The sequence below is a fragment of the Rattus norvegicus genome, chromosome 5 (genome assembly GCF_021556685.1).
Source record: "Rattus norvegicus strain SHRSP/BbbUtx chromosome 5, alternate assembly SHRSP_T2T, whole genome shotgun sequence".
Taxonomy (NCBI): Eukaryota; Metazoa; Chordata; class Mammalia; order Rodentia; family Muridae; genus Rattus; species Rattus norvegicus.
Genome location: NC_141538.1, coordinates 161,477,556 through 161,502,500, shown reverse-complemented (window position 1 = coordinate 161,502,500; position 24,945 = coordinate 161,477,556). Strand labels below are relative to the sequence as shown.

Genomic DNA, 24,945 nt, shown 5'->3' with positions numbered 1-24,945 from the left:
TTGCCTTGTTTCTCCTGGGGCGTACTGCAGCTCTGAGGAAAGATCGCTATGCTTAGGACTCTGAAACCCTGCAGTGCATCCTAGAAGGTTCTAGTTTGTTCTCTCAGATTAGTGGCATCACCTTGGAATCCTACATTGTGCCATGTTCCTTTTGTCTCTCAGCTTTCCCAGTGGTGGCACTCACATAGCTGTAGGGGCTATCAAAAGTGGGATTGGTTTGCTTTAGGTTGCAGGGTCCAATCACAAGTCAGAAAGACCTCAGAAACTCAGTATTCACACATCTTGTCGGCTGTCAGAATGATGTATAACTCTAGAATAATTCGCTTTCCACACCAAATATTAAAGATGCCAGACAATCTCTTGGTGTTATTATAAGAGTGAGTCTGACTTTATGAACCCCAGAAACATTGGAGCAGTAGGGACCATCTGGGTTTTATCTGACTGCAGTGTTACACTGTGTAGTGTGGAAAGTGATTCTTCCTGACTGCAGTGTGGCCTGCTATCTGAGATCCAGATCAGAGCTTCACCGCTGGGCTTGGGTCACCTAGCTCTGCCGCACACTGCCTGTGACTGTGACTCTGTAAAGTAGGGGCCCGAAAGTACCTCTTACAGGATGCTGTAACACACTGGGTGAATGACACGACGAGTGGGTGATGGGTGAGTGGGTGAGTGTGAGTGGGTGAGTTAGAGAGTGGGTGATGGGTGAGTGAGTGAGTGGGTGAGTGAGTGGGTGAATGAGACGACGAGTGGGTGATGGGTGAGTGGGTGGGTGAGTGGGTGGGTGGGTGAGTGAGTGGGTGGGTGATGAGTGAGTGAGTGAGTGGGTGATGAGTGGGTGAGTGGGTGATGAGTGGGTGAGTGGGTGGGCGAGTGGGTGATGAGTGGGTGAGTGGGTGGGTGAGTGAGTGATGAGTGGGTGAGTGGGTGGGTGAGTGGGTGATGAGTGGGTGATGAGTGGATGAGTGAGTGAGTGAGTGAGTGGGTGATGAGTGGGTGAGTGGGTGGGTGAGTGGGTGATGAGTGGGTGAGTGAGTGGGTGGGTGAGTGGGTGGGTGAGTGGGTGAGTGGGTGGGTGAGTGAGTGGGTGAGTGAGTGGGTGATGAGTGGGTGATGAGTGGGTGATGAGTGGGTGATGAGTGGGTAATGGGTGGGTGGGTGAGTGGGTGGGTGAGTGGGTGATGAGTGGGTGAGTGAGTGGGTGAGTGAGTGGGTGAGTGAGTGGGTGAGTGAGTGGGTGGGTGGGTGGGTGAGTGGGTTGGTGAGTGAGTGGGTGAGTGGGTGATGAGTGAATGAGTGGGTGGGTGAGTGAGTGATGAGTGGGTGATGAGTGGGTGGGTGAGTGGGTGATGAGTGGGTGATGAGTGGATGAGTGAGTGGGTGAGTGGGTGGGTGAGTGGGTGGGTGATGAGTGGGTGATGAGTGGGTGAGTGAATGAGTGGGTGAGTGGGTGAGTGAGTGGGTGGGTGAGTGGGTGGGTGAGTGAGTGGGTGAGTGGGCGATGAGTGGGTGAGTGAGTGAGTGGGTGATGAGTGGGTGATGAGTGGGTGATGAGTGGGTGGGTGAGTGGGTGATGAGTGGGTGATGAGTGGGTGATGAGTGGGTGAGTGGGTGATGAGTGGGTGAGTGAATGAGTGGGTGAGTGGGTGAGTGGGTGGGTGAGTGGGTGGGTGAGTGAGTGGGTGAGTGGGCGATGAGTGGGTGAGTGAGTGAGTGGGTGATGAGTGGGTGATGAGTGGGTGATGAGTGGGTGGGTGAGTGGGTGATGAGTGGGTGATGAGTGGGTGATGAGTGGGTGAGTGGGTGATGAGTGGGTGAGTGGGTGAGTGAGTGAGTGGGTGGGTGAGTGGGTGGGTGAGTGAGTGGGTTGGTGAGTGAGTGGGTGAGTGGGTGATGAGTGGGTAAGTGAGTGGGTGATGAGTGGGTGATGAGTGGGTGAGTGGGTGGGTGAGTGCGTGATGAGTGGGTGATGAGTGGGTGATGAGTGGGTGGGTGAGTGAATGAGTGGGTGAGTGGGTGAGTGAGTGGGTGGGTGAGTGGGTGATGAGTGGGTGGGTGAGTGGGTGGGTGAGTGAGTGGGTGAGTGGGCGATGAGTGAGTGAGTGGGTGATGAGTGGGTGAGTGGGTGGGTGAGTGCGTGATGAGTGGGTGATGAGTGGGTGATGAGTGGGTGGGTGAGTGAATGAGTGAATGAGTGGGTGAGTGAGTGGGTGGGTGAGTGGGTGATGAGTGGGTGGGTGAGTGGGTGGGTGAGTGAGTGGGTGAGTGGGCGATGAGTGAGTGAGTGGGTGATGAGTGGGTGATGAGTGGGTGGGTGAGTGGGTGATGAGTGGGTGAGTGGGTGGGTGGGTGAGGCATTCTGTGCTTGGATGGTCCTGATCTTTTCCAAACACTGTTGAGTTCACTGCCTGTGTGGTCGCTGTGATAATTAAATGAAGGAACGTTCATAAACACTGAGCACACGTCTCGACTCAGATGGAAAAGTGAATCTTATCTCCCCTCAGGTCGGTCCCCATCAGTCTACCATGAGTAAGACACTGGGGCAGGGGACAGATGGCAGGGGAAAGCATGTCGTTCTGCACAGTTTCCAGTGAGGGCAGACCTGGAGCATCACACTTCAAAGGTTTGTCAGCAGTGGGGACAGAGGCTCCTCATAGGTGGGCTTCATGAGCAGACAGCTGGCAGGTGTTAACAAACCTTTGTTTCCTTCCACTCAGCACAATGCCAGCCTGCAACGGGCACTCAAGAAGTATTTGTTAATGATTGAATGAAGAAGGGAGAGCTTGTGACCATCAGTTGGGGACAACTGGATCTCTTTGGTTTGAGGGAGTAGAAGTTGAGGGCTTCAGATTGACAAATATAGGTGAATTGGATGAAACTCAGTAACTCACTGACTTACTTACCACATTAAACTTCAGACTTGCCGTCCGAATTGGCATGTTTGGAGTGAGTCTTCATTATAGGAAAGCAGAAAGAAAAATCTTGAACGACTTCCCTCTAGAACACAGAGGTCTCATTTAAAAACCTAAAGCAGGGACATACCTATCTTGAGCAGCAGCAAGGACAGATAGACAGACAGACAGACAGACAGACACTTTAGGCCTGAGAGTCTAAGGAAGCACTGGTTGCTTGCTGAGCACATCTCTCATTGTGATTGTCTCTTTGCCTTTAGCTCCGTGCTGGAGGGCACTGTTCTCCAGGCTTACTTACCTCTGACTGTTCCTGCCTTGGCTCTGGCTGTCTCTCTGCATTCACCAGGCTCCTTCCTAATCAGGATTTGGTTTCTACTATTGCTGTTTGCATTTTGTCACACTTGAAGCCTAGTACATTTTCTCCAGCGTGGCACCTGGACTCCAGTCCCCTCACTGCTCATCTTCTACACTTGGTTTGGATTCTGGGCATGGGGCTTTGTTTGGATTTGATCTTTTGACGTTCCTCACTACAGAGAGGCATTGTTGGGGCAACCGGGACGCCCAGAAGAGACTCAGAAATATATCAATGCATTAATTTTGAGTAAATAGATATTGTAGTTTCTTTTAGATTAAGACTGGAAAGAGAAACAGTTGTGATTGTTTTACGTAAGAACCAAGGCAGGTCAGTTCAGAGTATGAAAATCTATCTATATTGTCTAAGTAAATGTAGAAAAAGAGTCTAACTTATAAATGCTTCAGGGGACAACTTTTTAAAAAAACATTCTTTTGCTCCAAAGGTTTATTTCTAACTTGCTTATTTCTAAAATTGTATTTTCTAATAAAAAGGACTTTTGTGTAGTAAGCCTCAGTATTCATGGCTTCTGCTCCTCTGGACTTCACCAAGTTCAGATTGAAAACGTATTTGGAAGGTAAACTTGCCTCTGCATTGGCCTGTGCTCTCCAAATAATAAGTATACCACGCACTTACATAGTGTTTAACCTGCACTGGGCAGATTAACGTATATGACAGGATGTCTATTCATAGAAGGAACTCTAGCACTTTTGGACTTCGTTACTATAGACCTGTGGCTGTGAGTGGGAGGAGTCCTGATCCTGGACCAGTTGGGGGAGAACTGCATCAGCCCTGTGGATTATCTATTATAAATTCAAGACAAGAACTTCTGGCATAAAATATATTCTTAACAGTGACCCTGCTAGTTGAGGTGTGTCTTCTGTCTTAAGAGAGGGAGGCTGATGGTGGTGGAGTGCTGGCTCAGCATTCATGATCTGGGTTCCGTTCCCAGCACACACGTGGAAGCTCACGACTGTCTGTAATTCTAGTTCCCAGCACACACATGGCAGATCACGACTGTCTGTAATTCTAGTTCCCAGCACACACATGGCAGATCACGACTGTCTGTAATTCTAGTTCCCAGCACACACATGGCAGCTCATGACTGTCTGTAATTCTAGTTCCTAGCACACACATGGCAGCTCACGACTGTAATTCTAGTTCTGGGGCATCTGGCATCTTCTGGCCTCTGCATAAAGCACACATGAGGTGCATTTGTATACATGTAGGCAAACACACACACACACACACACACACACACACACACACACACACACACACAGAGAGAGAGAGAGAGAGAGAGAGAGAGAGAGAGAGAGAGAGAGAGAGAGATTGGTTTGGTTTGGTTTGGCTTGGCTTTAGAGTTTCTCTGTTAGCCCTGGTTGTTTTGGAGCTCTGTCTGTAGACCAGGCTGGCCTTGAGCTCTTAGAGATCTGCCTACCCCTGCCTCCTTCCTCTCCTTCCTGAGTGCTGGGATTAAAGGTGTGTGCCACTACTGCCCAACACAAATATTTTTTTAAAAAAATGTTGCATTAGTCATTTTATAGAGAATCATATCCTTATTCAACTATGTAAATGCAACAAGTATTTTGACTCTCCAACAGTGGGAATGAGAGACACTGAGTGTGTCTGTTGTGGTCTCACAGGAATGCACAGTTCAAAGCATAACTATACAAATAGTTATGAAAAATTTCCTAAGAACTTTAAAAGAGAAACAGGGGAAGAGGGGGTGGTTGAATGCCTTCCATTTCTCAAGCCATTGCTTTTCTAAGAATGTGTTGAGCAGTTTGCAGCCATGGAGATGTTCCAGCAATTAGGCAGATGGGAGGGGAGAAGCCATGGCTGACAGTTTCTAGGGTGTTCTGCTATGAATTTAGTTGCATCTTATTTTCACTAAAGACAACTACAGTGAACAGAAAAACGAGCGTCTACTAGAAAGATGAGCCCACATTAAAAATGATGGCTGAGTCTAGTTGTGGTGTCTCATCTTCCTCATCCTAGTGCATCAGTGGCTGAGGTGGGAAGATCTTGAGTCAAGGCTACTTAGTAAGACCAAAAGCAAACCCAAACATACGACATATCCCGGATAAGTGGTAAGTCATTGTGGATAACCCACAATGACTGTGGATTTGGGCTTTAAAGTTAAACTAGTGTTCAGAGTCAACTGAGCAACCTACACCACTTTGCTAAGCCGCAGTTTCTTAGAGGTGTGTGTGTGTGTATGTGTGTCTGTGTGTGGTTTATTTGTCTCTGTTTGCATCTGTGTATCTGTGTTGTGTATGTCTGTGTGTGTGTGTGTGTGTGTGGGTGTGGGTGTTTCTGTGTGTGTATATGTATGTGTGTGTGCCTGTGGTTTATTTGTCTCTGTTTCCATCTGTGTATCTGTGTTGTATATGTCTCTATCTGTGTGTATTGTGTATGTCTGTGTGTGTGTTGTGTATGTCTGTGTCTGTGTGTGTGTTGTGTGTGTCTGTGGGTGTCTGTGTGTGTGTGTGTGTGTGTGTGTGTGTGTGTGTGTGTGTGTGTGTGTCTGTAGAGGCTACCTCTTGGGGAGGGTAGGCAAACCACAGCTGAGGAAAGGGAAGAAGGCTTTCACTGATGATTCTAAGTGGCCAGCCCTACACACTCATAATTCTGGCTAATATTTATTGGTGTTATTTTACTAGTGCCAGAGGTTAATCACATAATAGGATATTATCAGGTCAGTACTTTTTCCCTTTTGGCAGAAAAAGCTTATTCATTTTTCCAAATATCCAGCTTCTGTATTAAAGTATTTTAAATGGGAATCCCATATATAGAAGTGAGAAATGTCTGTTTATTGATATTTTTAGCTAATTAAAAGTACAGGAAGCTATTTCCTGGGGCCAATTTGAAACTTCTACTTTTAGAAAGTATGTGGGGATTTTGTTGGGAAAAGTCAGAGCAGAAGAAAGTGTTTGTGCTTCTGAAGTGAGCACACTGGTGTGCTAGCTCAGCCTTGCCCCAGACATGATACCTCTGTAGGTGTTCTCTTGGGCTTTCAGACCCCAAGCCAGCCAGGGGACAGCCCATGATGATTGGAATTGTTGGAATTAATCTATTTCTTTTTTAATATTGAGATTCAGGCATTTTTGAGTTTGGATGGCTTGTTTTTATTGTTTGCTTTTGTTTTGGTGCCTAACGTTTTGTTACTGTTTGTGAGACAGGGTGTTTCTGTCTGCCTGGAACTTGATGTGTAGGACAGACTGGCCTTGAGCTCACAGTGATACTCCTGCCTCTGTCACTCAGTGCTGGGATTAAAGGCATGCTCCACCAAGAGTGGCACACACTTACGTTATTATGGTTTAGTGGTTAAGAGCACTGACTGCTTTTCCAGAGGTCCTGAGTTCAAATCTCAGCAACCACATGGTGGCTCACAACCGTTTGTAATGAGATCTGATGCCTTCTTCTGGTGTGTCTGAAGACAGCTACAGTGTGCTCACATAGAATGAATAAATAAATCTTTTAGAAAAAAAGAATTGCAAGTGCTTCAGGCCCAGCAGTGGCGACACATGCCTTTAATCCCATCACTTGAAAGGAAGAGACAGGTACATCTCTGAGTTTCGGGCCAATTTAGTTTACATAGTGAATTCCAGGACACTCTGGGATATATATAGAGACCCCTGTCTTGAAAAACAGACAGACAAACAAAAATTAAAAATGCTTCCTTGCTGTAGGAAAATTAGTCTTTTTAGTTTTCAGTTTGATTTGGAAATTATTCTGAAAGCTACATCCTGGTTTTCCTTGTTGATACCAGTATCCTTATTCCTTACATAAACATCTAATACTAATCTTATTTTTAAGATTCTGATGAATTGCAGCCTAAGTTTTGAGATGTAATTGTATAATGTTCTCTATTTCCTGTCAACCCTGAGATACTGTGGTCTTTGCTGTCTGATATACAGCAGTTGGCTATTGCTTCTTGGAAAGTGAGTGGCTCTTGCCACTGGAAGTGAGGGCTAATGGTGAGCTGTCACTCTCTATGTAATGTCCAACCTGCTCAGGCTGCTCGAGGGATACAGGAGGGAGGCAGCTTCTGATTGGTCAGACGGCTTTCATGGAGTGTGCCAAAACTACTCTTTTAGGGCTGTAGTGTTGCTGCTAGTAGCCTTTGATTTAGAGACAGGCATGATCTTGCTCTACTGCCTGGTTCTGTTAGAGCCCCGTTAGAGAGCACTGAGTGCTAAGGACTTACATATTTTGAAACTGGATACAGGTGGCTGGAGCAGAACAGACCTGGCTTGCAGGTTGCTCGTGTTTCATTACAACACAGCAACTGCAGACCTGTCCCAGTCTGCTTTGTGTACTCCAGTTTCAGTTCTCATATTTGCTTATTAGATAAGAAACTAAAGAGCAATGCAAAGCAAAATAAAAAACACTACTGGTTTTCTTGCTTTTGCTATGACCCTTCTGCTGTTTGTCTTGCAGAACACTGAGTCTGTGGCAGCCACTGAGACTCTGGCTGAGGTACCTGAACATGTGCTTCGAGGACTTCCAGAGGAAGTAAGACTTTTCCCATCTGCAGTCGACAAGACTCGGATTGGTGAGTGCTCTTGTTGCGGAAGTCGGGCAGCAAAGAGTAGGCTGCTTTGCAAGGCCCTGGGTTCAGTCCCCAGCTCCGAAAAAAAGAACCAAAAAAAAAAAAAAAAAAAAAAAAAAAGAGTAGGCTGCTTTGTGGGAGAGCAGGGATCATGCTAGGTAGACATTATGCCTGCCCCCCCCCCCAAAAAAAAAAAAAAAGAAGGGAAAGGTTGAGCCTCACTGAAAAGATGTGGTGTGTATGCACTTTCCAGAATCCAGGGTGGACATGGGTTATAGAAAGGAAACCAGCTTCCACCTACATATTCTGTCCTTGGTCGTATGTTCCAGTGTGCCCTCCTCTGCATCTCCATGGGCCTCCTCCCACAGAGTGGGTGGTTTCCTCTGCTTTCCCTGAGCCTTGAGTGTGATTACATTATCACATTTATTTCCTTACTTTTCGCTGACTTTACAACTGTTCCTGTTACTGATAGTCTGCTTGCCCATTGCCTCACCATTCCCGCTTAAGTAGGTATTTGGAATGATGGAAGCTGGCTGAATTTCTTGTTGAGCATACAAGCTTGTTTATATTTGATTTTTGTCTGTGATGTAAGTTTTAGATAGAACATTGTAAAGATCCTGTAAGGACACACTCCTGAATAGATCACACTTCTATCCTTTTGTCATTTAGACATTCTTCTGGTGAGTGTTGTGATTCTGACCTGCACTTTTTCTGATTCTCTTTGGAACTTTACTTAGTGAGCATTGGGGTCCTTATACTGTTTAGTCTGAACAGAAGTGGCTGTCTCACAGTTTAGCTGATGGTTGGTGTTTATAGATGCAGTTCCTAGCTGACTTGTGGTGGGAGTGGAGTGTGTATATCCTAGCCACATACATCGGGACAAGCCTCCACCTCCTGGTCTGTGTATGAGGGAACCTGTCCAGAATGCGATTCTTTTGACTGCAGGACTCCTGCCATTCTACTGACTGTGACTTGATTGATTCGCTGTACTTTCTGATAGGTTTTGTCAATCTGAAACTCGGTAAGCCAAGACATCTCATGGACTATGTTTCAGAAAGCTAATGAGAGGAAACGGCTTTCCACTGTGATTAAGGGAATCAGCTTCAAAAGTATTCATTTATAAATCCCAAGTCCTAACCATTATAAGAACCACTTTTGTTTAGTAAGGACAGTTTGAGATGTGTAGAAAGACAGAATGAAGAATTTGAATTATTTGTAGTTTTATTCCATTCATATTTTTCTCTCATGTTAATTTTCAAGTGTTTATGATTATACTATATATGGTCTATTTTACATATAAAAGTTAATATAAACTTTTAAAAAGTTGTAATCAATGCAGATTCTTTACAGACTATTCAGAAGATATCCAGGGGCATACAGAAGGGAACAGAATCCGCTGGAGGACTTTATTGGTTTGATTGAACTTAATACAGTCACTTTGCTGTTAGGCAACCTAGCTTTTTAATTGTTTCATAAAACTGAATGGCATTAATGCTTTCAATATTTAAAATATCCACATTACATTATAAAAATACTGGTTTTATTTTCTAGGTGTCTGGGCTACTAAACCAATTTTAAAAGGGAAAAAGTTTGGGCCATTTGTTGGTGATAAGAAGAAGAGATCCCAGGTTAGGAATAATGTGTACATGTGGGAGGTAAGAGAGTTTCAAGCATTTTAAAGAGCCCACTCCCTGTTCTCCCAGGATCTGATGTTTTGAATTTAAAACAATCATTTAAATATGTTCTTTAAAAGTTAAATATTTTTGTTAAAGAGAAAATGACTTTTCTGGGTAGACTGTTGTTTGTGTGTGTGTGTGTGTGTGTGTGTGTGTGGTTTTTTAAAATTTTTTTTTCATCTTTGTTAACTTGAGTATTTCTTATTTACATTTTGATTGTTATTCCCCTTCCCGGTTTCCCGGCCAACATCCCCCTAACCCCTCCTCCTCCCCTTCTCTATGGGTGTTCCCCTCCCCATCCTTCCCTCATCACCCCCTCCCCCCAACAATCCTGTTCACTGGGGGTTCAGTCTTGGCAGGACCAAGGGCTGCCCCTTCCACTGGTGTTCTTACTAGGATATTCATTGCTACCTATGAGATTAGAGTCCAGGGTCAGTCCATGTATAGTCTTTGGGTAGTGGCTTAGTCCCTGGAAGCTCTGGTTGCTTGGCGTGTGTATAGTTTGAAGCTGCTCCATTGTCCTTGATGGTAAATGGCACATCTATGTTTTGTATTCCTTGTTCAGGGTATTTTGCCTTGTACCTAAGATCTTGACTTCCTCTGTCATTTATGAGTGACAGAGATACACCGTAAAATTACTCCAAAGGCTGCAAAGAACAGTATTGGATTCCTCTCTGCATGTCAGAAAACAGCGTCTATGTCCCTGGAATATCCAGAGGTAGACATATAGAGCACACGACACATTAACATTGAACGTTAATTTTACTTCACACTTCTCCTTCATATATTCTCAACAACCCTGGAGGAAAAAGCAGGGAAGTGGCAGCCTTTTATAGAAGCTTTCAGTAAAGGGGGAGATGCCTTTGCTCTCCAGGTCCCAGGGCAGATGTAGTCAGAGCCACACGTCTCCTGGGAACAGTGGGGCAGGTTCTTCTAGATTGCCTGGGCCAAATTCTGCTTCTGCATGAGTTTCCTGACTTAACATATATGCTGTGAAGTCTTCCACTTAAAGAGTGGGGAATTGAAAACATTTCATTAGGGCACTTGTGTTCTTGGGTTTTACATGGGATTCTGAAGGTCAGTCAGTACCCTGGGAAGCACCTCAGGGAATGACTCCTTTCCAAGTTCCATTCTGAGTGAGGAGGAGTCATACCTGTTGCATACTTGCTGACATATAAAAGCTGACAGTGAAATGTGTGGGCACATACCACCCAAGAATCTCAGGGTATCAGGGGAGGGGGATTCTTAAGGTCGTGAAGGCTATAGCTTGATCTGACAGCTTCATCATTGTATTTGTTTCTTATGAGTCAGCTGTTTGCAATAGTATCTGACTGCGAACTCTGGGGGCTTTGGGAAACAAGAATTTACAAGTTCGTCAAAAGCTAGCAGGCATGCTTGACCTGTGAGGAATGTCGGGGAATCCCATGCTCATTTATGATGTATGTGTATAGTGCCAAGTAGAACAGATGCCATCACTACTAAAGGGGAGGCAGTGGCACCTTCCATGCAGTGTAATAGTTTGCTGTCGGACATGCTGTGTAAACCACCTCTCAAGTTCCATGAGAATTATCTGCATTCAGATTCATGCAGAGTCAGCTAAAAATTGTGATTTACAGCTGAGAACGACTCATTTTCCTCTACACACAACATCCTAGTGCTGATAATTTAAAACTCTTTACATATACAGGCTTCAGTTTGTAACTCATCCTGAAAGTATTGCTTCTGTTCAGTCAGGTTCAAGTTTACATCTTGTTCTTGTGCAGACTGACGTTTCCTTATGAGGAGGAAAAGTCAGAATCTCTTTCACTTAGTTCTCATATCTGAAAGGGCTTTTTATTTTTAAAAAATGTTGAAATAGGATATAGATGACATAGGTGTATATATATGGGTCTGGCAAAGTATCAAGAATACTAATTATAATGGGCATATTTGTTAAATTGAAAAAGTAAAATAGTTCCTATTTATTGATTTTACCCAGACTTGTATCAGAAAGTCTCTTCCTAGTATAGAGTTTGTCATCAGAACCGCATCTTGGTGATTGTTCTTCCATCAAAGCCCCTTAAGTTCTGCTTTTAAAATACCTCAGCAGTGGAATCTTACATCCCCAACTAGTAGACCATTGTGTGCTCACCGAACACAGTGTCAAATTGCCTTTCTTGAGCCCTTGACTGCCTGATTCCTTAATTCCTCCAAGGTTTCACTGAAAGCATTCACATTCCTCTTAATCCAGAGAAAGATGACGAATGCCCAGAGTGAGTTCACAAAGTAGGTTCTCCAGAGAGAGGAGAGCATGCTTTGATCTGCTTTAAGCAGGGCTGTGGGGACCTGACATTTCATATTGTCTGTAGCACTTCTTTTGACCGTCCTGCTATGCTGAGCAATATCAGAATTTTGAAACCATCCCTGATAAAAAGTTCTCCCCTCCCATTTAAAGGCAGAGTCTTGCTTTGCAGCCTAGGTTGGCTTTGAACTAGGATCCATTTACTTCTACCTCCCATGTGCTGGAATTTCAAGCACGGGCTACTATATGCCTGGAGCTGATAAAAAGCCTTTCAAGTTTTGGGCTCATGTGGTTGCTAATGAACAGAATTCTTTTAAAAAAATTCTGAGTAAGATTTATTTTAATAATCCTTTCAGAATAGATTATTTTATTTTGCTTTTATTGCTTTGAAACATAGCATTGGTTGTAAGTTAGCCTCAAATTCAAACTCCTCCTGCCCTAGCCTCCTGGGTGCTGATAACACAGGTACACACCACTATTTTAGCTCTTAATTAGATTTAGTTTTAGAACAGTGTTAGGTTCAGGGGAGAATTGATTGGAAAGTGGAAATGTTTCTGTTTCAGTTTATTTTGTTCTGCTATGATAAAGTACCACAGCCTGCTTAATGTTCAGAAGCTTATCATGAAGGCTGAGAGGGCCAAGAACAGAGAGCTCTGTATATCTGATGAGGGCTTCATTATCTGTTATAGCATGGTGGAAAGCATTACAGATTAAGACAGAGCCCGAGAGGAAAGATGTAGCCTGAAACCCTTTTAAACCTGCACTCACTCTTCCATCCACAGAGCCAGAACCACCACAACCTGAACACCCCATTATGCCCCGTGTCTCACAGTACACAAATTTGGAAGCCATTTCTACCCAGTTTACCCTGCATACCCACAGGTTTTCCACCCATCAATATCTCAGGTGTGCAGTACATAATCCCTTCTTCAGTGCAGGGATTCATGATGTGTGCCCCTGGCCCAGTTATAAGCCTTAAAAATGTAAACAGTGCTAGCAGTGGGCCTCACCGGGTGAAGGTACTGCCACCAAGCCTGATGACCTGAAATCCACTGCTGATCCCACATGGTGGAAGGAGAAAGCTGATGCTCCCAAGTTGACACCCCCCCCCACACGCACACATGTAATTAGAAAACAGAAAAGAAAACTGTGTGCTTACCATGAGCTGTAATAATATGAGAGTATATAGAAAGATCACACAAAGGTAAAGCTCGCCTGAACTCCTAGCACCCAGGCATCTCTAAGAACATTCTTTTACCTCTGCTAAGCTGGGAGGAATTGCTTTGCTGAGAATCTCATGTCGACCAGGCTGCCTTTTCTTGGCCTGGTGCCTCTCCTGTCTTGTCTCTTCAACACTAGTACCTGTTCCCACACTGTGCGTAGGAGTGTATCATGCTTGTTTTCTCCCAATGCCACAGGACTGTGTCTGTGTCAGGGGTCAGGTACTTTATGGTTGCCTTTTTTTTTTTTTTTTTTTTTTTTTTTTGGTGGCTGCTCATAAGGCTGCCATCCATGATTTGCCTTCTGTTGAACATAAATTGCTTTAATCTTTTGCTGAGTGTGTACAGTTCTTCCAAGAGTAAACTCACTGTACTTGCAATATTCTGACTTGTCTGATATTTTCCTTGAGGAACATTCCTAGAAATGTAAATGTTTAGTCAAAAGTTACGTAAACTTCTGTACATTTTTGGTCAGTTTTGCCCAAAAGCCCTTAGAAATATTATAAGACTAACAAGAGTATATTTTTTTCTAGGCCTTTGAAACCTAGTATTACTTATCTTTTTAATAACCTTTTAAAAAATCTATTCTTTTATGTGACTGATACTGCTGCTATTGCATTTTGATCATCTTGGCGATACATTTTCATCTAGAAGACAGAGGGAAGAGGGAGAACTGCTTATCAATAGAAATTGATACAGAAATGATCACTGCATAGATCTTAATACAGTTTTTTAAGGAGCAAAACCCTTTTCTTATTTAGAACTGTGAATAAATGTTCGTGTGTGAGCTCGATAGATAGTGTTTGCTGTGTCCTTATAATCGGATGTCATTGAAGTTTCTGCAGAGCCTGGTTTCAGAAAGTGTTAGTCATGCTCACTGCTCTTGTCCAGCTGTAGAGCATTGTAGGAAAGATTGTCTCTAGATCTAACTTACACCCTGTGTTTTAAAGCTCCAAAACTAAGAAGCATCTTTATGGTTTTAAACAGTGTAGCACATGAAGATACCATGAAATTCAAATTTCAGTTAATGAGGAAAGTTCTATTGGTACACAGCCATATCCATTTGTCTGTTGTCTGTGGTGTTGAACAGTGGCAACATTCTTATAGCTAGTGAGGCCAAAAGTACTTTTAATAAGTGTCAGTGTTGTGCTTATATGTGTGCCCGAGCAGCACGTGAGTGCCATGCCTGCAGAAGCCATGAGAGGGTGTCAGATCTCCTTGGAACTGGAGTTGCAGACAGTCGTGAGCCACTATGTGGGTGCTAGGAACTGACCCGGGTCCTCTGGAAGAGCTTCTTAACTCCTGTGCCATATTTCCTGTCCTCCCAAATTCCTTGGCATTACTCCATGGAAAGTTTGCTGTGTCTTGGCTGTGTGAGGAACGAGTGAATGTGGAGGTGTGGTGTTTCTGGTTTACCCAGTAGGGTACAGCAGTGTGAAGAACTTGGTTCTTCAACTGTAGAAATGGTTGTCATAGTGACAGCAGAGCCAGGTATCTGCTATTTGAAGAGTTTCACAATTGTTGAGGGTATTGAAGTAGAGAAGGATTAAATAAATTTTCAAACAGTTTAACTTTTACTAAGATTAGCATCTTTTTTTTTTTTAAATAAGATTTTTTTTTTTGGTTCTTTTTTTGGAGCTGGGGACCGAACCCAAGCGCTCTACCACTGAGCTAAATCCCCAACCCCAAGATTAGCATCTTAATATAGCACATTTTCCCCATCGGGAGTTTATTTATTCACTCATTTAATGTCTCTTCCTTAGGCTTTTCCTGTGTGTTTCCCAGCATTGATCTTGGCATAGAAACATGTGCTTCTATCCTGGCTTTATGTCATGGAGGTTGTTGGTCTGGAGTACGAGACTCAGGCAGATGATAAGTCTGGATTCCTAGTGGCTCCTCGAGGACTTCAAGCTGCTATACCTGGAGTCAAAACCAGACCAAGCCTCTGGGTTGCCGTCAGTATTCTTCCTAAGTATTTTGTAATGTAGTGATGACAGGATCACTATGACAGGATGCCAAAGATGGGTTATCTGACGTTAGAAAGGTTTGTTTTGGCTCACAGGTTTATGAGCGACCATCCACAATTGGGCAGTTCTGCAGCGTGGGCCTCTGGTAACATGGCGAATCCTGGTAGGAGCACATGTAGGAGACAAAGTTTTCTCAGCCTGGAGCAGAAACAGAGGGACAGTCAGGGTCCTACAGCCCCTTCTGAGAGTGTGGTACCTCAGGACCTTCCTTCCACCAGACCACATCTTGATGTCCATCACTCCTCAGTAGCACCTACTGGAAGACTGTGACTATACATATGACATTTGACCCTCACGCAGACCACAGTACCTTCCTGCACGTCTCTGCAGAAAGCTTAGAAACCCGTACCAGAAAAGGGTGCATGCCAAGTGGGCATGTTTACTGCATTTTGAATTTAGATTATTTTAAAACTATTTAAAAAAGACTGGATTACAAGGAATTAAAATTGAGGGCTGTGCTTGAAGAAGAATCACTACATCATCTGTTCAGTGAGAAACAGGAAAGGAGTAGGGTTTCCTTAACCCTAACCTGGAGGGATCTGGAGTGGGAGAAAGGTCTGTCCTTTTGTTCAGTGCTTCTGGAGGTGACACAGGGGTGACCGGCTGCACAAGCACTTTACTATGAGCTACACCCTAACCATCCGAAGAAAGATTTAGGAGTGTTTTAGTTAAGGGCTCCCCTTCCCTGCTCCCTGTCTGCTGATCCGTTTCCCTTTGGTGTAAGGAATAAGTGAGAGGCTCAAGTTTGAGTCCAGCTGTGACTTTCAGTGGCTTGGTTAGTCTCCTTCATTGACCGACTGCTATGCCTCCTCATTTTCAAAACAGACTCAGTAGCATTTCACAGGGGCTGGTTAAGAGCTCATATTGATGTTGCGAGAACTGAGAGTCCATTCCAGTAACTCCAGCTCCAGGGCATCTGACACCTACCTTCTTTGGGCGCCAGCATTCATGGGCATATCCACACCTTCCCCGTAGACGGAAACACATACAAATATATTTTTAGAATTTCAATATCAAAACTGTAAGATTTATAGGTTATGTTGTAGACTGGTACCAATCACATTCTCATGCCAGTTCCTCATTAACAAGCTGAAGCTCAATACAAGGAAGAACACTACATACTTTATTTTTTTATTGGATATTTTATTTGTTTACATTTCAAATGTTATCCCCTTTCCCGGTTTCCCCTCTGGTTATCCCCTATCCCATCTTCCCTTCCCCTGCTTCTATGAGGGTGCTCCCCTACCCACTTCCTCCACCCCATCCTGACATTCCCCTACACTGGGGCATCGAGTCTTCCCAGGAACAAGGGCCTCTCCTCTCATTGCTGCCTGACAAGGCCATCCTCTGTTACATATGCAGCTGGAGCCATGGGTCTGTCCATGCATACTCTTGGGATAATGGTTTAGTCTCTGGGAACTCTGGGGGTCTGGTTGGTTGATATTGTTGTTCTTCCTATGGGTTGCAAACCCCTTCAGCTCCTAAAGTTTTTTTTTTTTTCCTAATCTTTCCGTTGGGAACCCTGTGTTCAGTCCAATGGTTGGCTGCGAGCATCTGCCTCTGTATTTGTCAGGCTCTGGCAGAGCCTCTCAGGAGACAGCTATATCAGGCTCCTGTCAGCATGCACTTCTTGGCATCCACAATAGTGTCTCAGTTTGGTGTCTGTATATGGGATGGATCCCCAGGTGAGGCATCTCTGACTGGCCTTTCCTTCAGTCTCTGCTCCACACTTTGTCTCTGTGTTTCTTCCCTTGAATATTTTGTTCCCCTTCTGAGAGAGACTGAAGCCTGCACACTTCCTTCTTCTTGAGCTTCCTGTGGTCTGTGGATTGTATTGGGTATTCTGAGCTTTTGGGCTATTACCCACTTATCAGTGAGTGCATAGCATGTATGTTCTTTTGTGATTGGGTCCTCAGGTAGTGCAATGTCCAATTTTCTGAGACTGATTTCCAGAGTGGTTGTACCAGTTTGCAATCCCACCAAAAACGGAGGAGTGTTCCTCTTTCTCCACATCCTCACCAACATCTGTTTTCACATGAGTTTTTGATGTTAGCCATTCTGACTGGCGTGAGGTAGAATCTCAGGATTATTTTGATTTGCATTTCACTGATGACTAAGGATGTTGAACATTTCTTTAGGTGCTTCTCAGCCATTCTATATTCCTCAGTTGAGAAATCTTCATTTAGCTCTATCCCCCATATTTTGATAGGGTTATTTGACTCTCTGGAGTCTAACTTCTTGAGTCCTTTGTATATTTTGGATATTAGCCTGCTATCAGTTGTAGGATTGGTAAAGATCTTTTCCCAATCTGTTAGTTGCCGTTTTGTCCTAATGACAGTGTCCTTTGCCTTACAGAAGCTTTGCAATTTTATGAGGTCCCATTTGTTGATTCTTGATCTTAGAGCATAAGCCATTGGTGTTCTGTTCAGGAAATTTTCCCCTGTGCTCATGTGTTCAAGGTTCTTCCCCACTTTCTCTTCTCTTAGTTTCAGTGTATCTGGTTTTATGTGGAGGTCCTTGATCCACTTGGACTTAAGCTTAGGTGACAACAGATGCTGGCGAGGATGTGGAAAAAGAGGAACACTCCTCCGTTGTTGGTGGGATTGCAAGTTAGTACAACCACTCTGGAAATCATCAGTCTGGAGGTTCCTGAGAAAATTGGACATTGCACTACCTGAGGACCCAGCTATACCTCTTCCTGGGCATATACCCAAATGATGCTCCAACATATAACAAGGACACATGTTCCACTATGTTCATAGCAGCCTTATTCGTTATAGTCAGAAGCTGGAAAGAACCCAGATGCCCTTCAACAAAGGAATGGATACAGAAAATGCACATTTACACAATGGAATATTACTCAGCTGTTAAAAACAATGACTTCATGAAATTCATAAGCAAATGGATGGAACTAAAAAATATCATCCTGAGTGAGGTAGCCTAGTCACAGAAAAACACATATGTTATGTACTCACTAATAAGTGGATAATAGCCCAAAAGCTTGGAATACCCAATACAATCCACAGACCACAAGAAGCTCAAGAAGGACAACCAAAGTGTGGATGATTCTTCAGCCCTCCTTAAAAGGGGGAACAAAAATATTCATAGGACGAGATATGGAAACAAAGTTTGGAGCAGAGGCTGAAGGATGACCATTCAGGCCTGCCCCACCTGGGGATTCAGCCCATATACATACAGCCACCAAACCCAGGCAATATTGCTGATGCCAAGAAGTGCTTGCTGACAGGAGCCTGATGTAGCTATCTCTTGAGAGGCTCTGCCAGAGCCTGACAAATACAGAGGTGAATGCTCGCAGTCAACCATTGAACTGAGAATGGGGTCCCCAGTTAGAGAAAGTATTGAAGGAGCTAAAGGGGTTTGCAACCCCATAATAACAACAATACCAACCAACTAGAGCTCCCGGGAACTAAACCACCATCCAAAGAGCACACATGGACAGACCCATGGCTCCAGCTGCACATGTAGCAGAGGATGGCTTTGTTGGGCACCAATGGGAGGAGAAACCCTTGCTCCTGCCAAGGCTGGATCCCCCAGTGTAGGAGAATGTCAGGGGAAGGAGTGGGTGGTTGGCTGGGGAACACACTCATAGAAGAAGCAGGATGGGATAGGGGGTTTATGGATAGGAAACAGGGAAAGGGGATAACATTTGAAATGTAAATAAAATATATCCGATAATAATAATAAAAAGAATAGGTCAGTTTGCATTCTTCTACTTGCTGACCTCCATTTGAACCAGCACCATTTTTTGAAAATGCTGTCTTTTTTCCACAGGATGGTTTTAGCTTCGTTTTCAAAGATTAAGTTAGCATAGGTGTATGGGTTCATTTTTTGGTCTTCAATTCAATTCCATTGATGTACTTGTCCTTGTCTGTCTCTGTACCAGTACCATGCAGTTTTTATCACTATTGCTCTGTTGCTCTGTAATACTCCTTGAGGTCAGTGATGGTTTCCCCAGGTGTGTTGTGTTGTTGTTGTTGTGTTGTTGTTGTTGATGTTGTTGTTGTTGTTGTGTTGTTGTTGTTGTGTTGTTGTTGTTGTGTTGTTGTTGTTGATGTTGTTGTTGATGTTGTTGATGTTGTTGTTGTTGTGTTGTTGTTGTTGTGTTGTTGTTGTGTTGTTGTTGTTGTTGTTGTGTTGTTGTTGTTGTTGTGTTGTTGTTGAGAATAGTGTTTGCTGTCCTGGGCTTTTTGTTATTCCAAATGAATTTGCAGAGTTATTCTTTCTAGCTCTATGAGGAACTGAGTTGGAATTTTGATGGGGATTGCATTGAATCTGTAGATTGATTTTGGTAAAATGGCCGTTTTTACTATGTTAATCCTGCCAATACAAGAGCATGGGAGATCTTTCCATCTTCTGAGATCTTTGATTTCTTTCTTCAGAGACTTGAAGTTCTTGTCATACACATCTTTCACTTGCTTGGTTAGAGTCACACCGAGGTATTTTTTATTATTTGGGACTATTATGAAGGGTGTCGTTTCCCTAATTTCTTTTTTTTTTTTTCCTTTTTTTCGGAGCTGGGGACCGAACTCAGGGCCTTGCGCTTGCTAGGCAAGCGCTCTACCACTGAGCTAAATCCCCAACCCCCCCTAATTTCTTTTTAAGCCCTTTTATCCTTTGTGTAGAGGAAGGCTACTGCTTTGTTTGAGTTAATTTTATACCCAGCCACTTTGCTGACGTTGTTTATCAGGCTTAGGAGTTCTCTGATGGAATTTTTGGGATCACTTAAGAATATTATCGTATCATCTGCAAATAGTGATATTTTGACTTCTTCCTTTCCATTTTGTATCCCTTTGATCTCCTTTTGTTGTCTGATTGCTCTGGCTAGGACTTCGAGAACTGTATTGAATAAGTAGGGAGAGAGTGGGCAGCCTTGTCTAGTCCCTGATTTTAGTGGGATTGCTTCAAGTTTCTCTCCATTTAGTTTGATGTTGGCTACTGGTTTGCTGTGTATTTCTTTTACTGTGTTTAGGTATAGGCCTTGAATTCCTGATCTTTCCAAGACTTTTACCATGAAGGGGTGTTGAATTTTGTCAAATGCTTTCTTGGGATCTAATGAGATAGTCATGTGCTTTTTTTCTTCGAGTTTGCTTATATAGTGGATTACATTGATGGATTTTTGTATATTAAACCATCCCTGCTTGCCTGGAATGAAGCCTACTTGATCATGGTGGATGATTGTTTTGATGTGTTCTTGGATTCTGTTTGCCAGAATTTTATTGAGTATATTTGCATAGATATTCATAAGGGAAGTTGGTCTGAAGTTCTCTTTCTTTGTTGGCTCTTTGTGTGGTTTAGGTATAAGTGTAATTGTGGCTTTATAGAAGGAATTGGGTAGTGTTCCTTCTGTTTCTATTTTGTGGAATATTTTGGACAGTATTGGTAATTGGTCTTCTATGAAGGTCTGATAGAATTCTGCAAGAAACCCATCTGTTCCCGGGCTTATTTTGGTTGGGAGACTTTTAATAACTGCTTCTATTTCTTTGGGAATTATGGGACTGCTTAGATAGTTTATTTGATTCTGATTTAACTTTGATACTTGTTATCTGTTTAGAAAACTGTCCATTTCCTCCATATTTTCCAGTTTTGTTGACTATAGGCTTTTATAGTAAGATCTGATGATTTTTTAATTTCCTCAGATTCTGTTGTTATGTCTCCCTCCCTCTTCCTTTCTGATTTTCTTAATTTGGATACACTCTCTGTACCCCCTGGTTAGTCTTGCTAAGGGTTTATCTATCTTGTTACTTTCTCAAGGAACCAGCTCCTGGTTTTGTTTGTTCTTTTCTTTTCTACTTGGTTGATTTCGGTCCTAAGTTTGGTTATTTCCTGAGTCTACTCCTCTTGAGGGTATTTGCTTCTTTTTGTTCTAGTGCATTCAGTGTGCTGTCAAGCAGCTAGTGTATCCTCTCTCCAGTTTTCTTTTTGGAGGCACTCAGAGCTATGAGTTTATCTCTTAGCATGGCTTTCATTGTGTCCCGTAAGTTGGGGTATGTTGTGCCTTCATTTTCAGTAAATTCTAAAAAGTCTTTAATTTCTTTATTAGTAGAGCATTGTTCAGCTTCAGTGTATATATTGGCTTTCTGTCATTTTTATTGTTATTGAAGACCAGCCTTAGTCCATGGTGATCTGATAGGATGCAAGACATTATTTCAGTCTTCTTGTATCTGTTGAGGCCTGTTTTGTGACCAATTACATGCTTAGTTTTGGAGAAGGTACCATGAAGTGCTGAGAAGAAGGTACATTCTTTTGTTTCAGGATGAAATGTTCTATAGATATCTGTTAAATCTGTTTGGTTCATAACTTTCCTGTTAGTTTCACTGTGTCTTTGTTTAGTTTATGTTTCAATGACCTGTCCAGTGATGAGAGTGAGGCGTTGAAGACTCCCACAATTATTGTGCATGGTGCAATATGTGCTTCAAGCTTTAGTAAAGTTTCTTTTATGAATGTGGGAGACCTGGCAATTTGAGCATAGATGTTCAGAATTGAGAGTTCATGTTGGTAGATTTTTTTTCTTTGATGAGTATGAGGTATCATTCCTTATCTTTTTTGATAACTTTGGGTTGAAAGTTGATTTTATTCGAAATTAGAATGGCTATTCCAGCTTGTTTCTTGGGACCATTTGTTTGGAAAATTGTTTTCCAGCCTTCTCCTCTCAGGTAGTGTCTGTCTTTGTCACTGAGGTGTGATTCCTGTATGCAGCAAAATGCTGAGTACTGTTTATGTATCCAGTCTGTTAGCTTATGTCCTTTTATTGGGGGATTGAGTCTGTTGATATTAAGAGATATTAAGGAAAAGTGATTGTTGCTTCCTGTTATTTTTGTTGTTTGAAGTGGAACTATATTTGTGTGGGTATCCTCTTTTTGGGCTTGTTGAAAGAAGATCACTTTCTTGCTCTTTCTAGGGTGCAGTTTTCCTCCTTGTGTTGGGGTTTTCCATCTGTTGTCCTTTGTAGAGCTGGATTTGTAGAAAGATATTGTATAAATTTGCTTTTGATATGGAATATCTTGGAATGAAGAAATGAAGAAATGAAGAAAAATATCTTGTTTATTTATGTTAATTTAGAGTTTTGCTGGATATAGTAGCCTGGGCTGGCATTTGTGTTCTCTTGGGGTCTGCATGACATCTGTCCAGGATCTTCTGGCTTTTAGAGTCTCTGTTGAGAAGTCTGGTGTAATTCTGATAGGTCTGCCTTTATATGTCACTTGACCTTTTTCCCCTTACTGCTTTAATATTCTTTCTTTGTTTTATGCATTTGGTGTTTTAATTATTATGTGATGGTAGGAATTTCTTTTCTGGTCCAGTCTGGTGTTCTGTAGGCTTCTTGTGTATGTTGATGGGCATCTCTTTCTTTAGGTTAGGGAAGTTTTCTTCTATGATTTTGTTGAACATATTTACTGGTCCTTTGAGCTGGGAGTCTTCACTCTCCTCTATACCTATTATCCTTAGGTTTGATCTTCTCATTGAGTCCTGGATTCCCTGGATGTTTTGGGTTAGTAGCGTTTTGCATTTTGCATTCTCTTTGACTGTTGTGTCACTGTTTTCTGCCCCTGAGATTCTGTCTTCCATCTCTTGTATTCTGTTGTTGATGCTTCCATCTATGACTCCTGATCTCTTTCCTAGGTTTTCTATCTCCAGGGTTGTCTCCCTTTGTGATTTCTTTATCGTTTCTGTTTCCATTTTTATATCCTACATTGTTTTGTTCAATTCCTTCACTTGTTTGGTTGTAGTTTTTTTTTGTAATTCTTTAAGGGATTTTTGTGTTTCCTCTTTAAGGGCTTCTACCTGCTTACCTGTGTTGTCCTGTATTTCTTTATTTATGTCCTTCTTAATGCACTCTATATCTCATCATTATGAGATATGATTTTACATCAGAATCTTGCTTTTCCAGTGTGTCAGGGTATTCAGGACTTGCTGTAGTGGGAGAACTGGGTTCTAATGGTGCCAGGTAGTTTTGGATTCTGTTGCTTAGGTTCTTGCGCTTGCCTCTTGCCATCTGGTTAAGTTGTGTTAGTTGGTTTTGTTGTCTCTGAATGCCACTTGTCCCTTCTGTGAGCCTGTGAACTTAGGAGTGACATCACTCTTGGGAGACCAGCACTCTCCATGTGGGATTTGGGTACCAAAAGCTGTGCCACAGGGTTAATTCCGGGGTGCAGATGAACACCGGAAAGGGACACTTTAATTTTTAATTTAAATTTTAACTTTTTAATTTTACTTTTTAAAGACATGGCCTATGTAGCTCTGGCTAACCTGGAACTCATTATATAGCCCAGGTTGGCCTTCTGTTCATGGAGATCTGCCTGTCTCCACCTCTGAAATGCTAAGTGCTGGTATTAAAGGTGTGTACCACCAAGCCCACTGTTTTTTTTTTTTTTTTGGTTCTTTTTTTCGGAGCTGGGGACCGAACCCGGGGCCTTGCGCTTCCTAGGCAAGTGCTCTGCCACTGAGCTAAATCCCCAACCCCCTAGCCCACTGTTTTGGTTGTTGTTGTTGTTGTTGTGGTGGTGGTGGTGGTGGTGGTGGTGGTGGTGGTGGTGGTGGTGGTGGTGGCGGTTTTTAAGTACAACAAAGTTTTGGTCTCCCTGAGCATCCAGCAGACCAAGGGTAGACTTAGGATAGATGTAGGCCTTCAGGACACTTCTGCCTGTTTTGCCACCCCACCTCAATGTAATGGTATTCCAGTGGAGGAAAGGCACAAAGTAAGATAAACAAAAGAAAAGTTACTCAATTATTTCATTTCCTCAGAGAAAACTATTATTTAGTTTTAGATTATTTTTCTTCATATATTTTCTATAGTCTTACATTTAAGCTAAAAATAGATAGTTCATTTTTGTCAAGTAGTGGTTCTACTTAGTATTGTCTTTGTGTGATTTTGTGTGTGTATGGATGGGTACACTACAGAGTGAGATCCTCTCTCAGAAAACAAAACAAAAAAGGAAACAACCCCCAAATACACATACACCCTTCCTAAATCCCCTCTGGCATACTCATCTTTTTCTATGGAACTTTTTTCTTTATACACATCACTGTGCCTTAGAAGATGCCTCATTTTCCATCGAAATACAATGAGGTATGCATAGGTAAAGAATTTACTCAACCGGAACATTGTTATTTTTGCAAAGATTTGTTTTGACTTAAGAACCAGGAAGTGCCAGCAGAGCCCAAGTGGTTGTTAAAGCAGTTGGATAGTCAACTTGCCACGTTTGCCTTCTATTGTGTGGGTTTTCCTCGCTCCTGCTGCCCTCTGCAGTCCCATTGATACCTGTCAATGCTGCCAGTGTGTGGGTGGTGATCCAGTGAGACCCAGATGTCTACCAGTATACATTAAAAATAAAATAAAGGAAGAAAAAACTATCTCTGAGGCAGGGGCAGAGTGATGATAATACCTGTGTGAGCCAGTGGACCAACCAGAGGATTGATTGCAGTGCCCCTCATTCACTCCTCTTTCCACATTGGACTCTGCCAGCAAATGTGTTCAATCATAAGTCTTAAACACTGGAAAGCAACTGCTGTTGTTGTGTACTATGTTTAACATCACAGTTCAACTGCCTCAGACATACCATTTCAGGGCGTCTTTGTTCTGGAGATACAGACAGATAGATGGTCTCGGTCTCTCTCTCTCTCTCTCTCTCTCTCTCTCTCTCTCTCTCTCTCTCTCTCTCTCTCTCTCTGTCTATCTACTCCTGTAAGAACTGAGGGAGGCTTGGGTGCTGGTGGGAAGAAGCCTCAGCGGCCCAGACTTGCTCAGGAAGTCAGCATCTCAGCCATTGGCTAAGAGCAGGACCTTTGTTCTAAGGGAAAGTTACCTAATGAAAGGTGATGAATGTGGTGGGTGAGGAAACGAGTAAACGGAAGGACTCAAAGGGTGTATGTGTTTGTGCGCGCGTGCGTGTGTGTGTGTGTGTGT

The 24,945-nt window shown here is 43.0% G+C and overlaps 1 protein-coding gene across 7 annotated transcripts in view; it reads left to right on the top strand.

The window, feature by feature from the left end:
* The window catches only part of Prdm2 (PR/SET domain 2), a 110,586-nt gene that overhangs the window by 26,356 nt on the left and 59,285 nt on the right, over positions 1–24,945 (top strand). For 6 of the 7 annotated variants that reach the window (XM_087549475.1, XM_087549476.1, XM_087549471.1 and 3 more), the window contains 2 exons: positions 7,708–7,822; positions 9,371–9,474. In XM_087549475.1, the coding sequence (XP_087405601.1) occupies positions 7,708–7,822; positions 9,371–9,474 (219 nt within the window). The remainder of the gene's footprint in view (positions 1–7,707; positions 7,823–9,370; positions 9,475–24,945) is intronic. The other variant, XM_087549473.1, reaches the window with a different exon arrangement.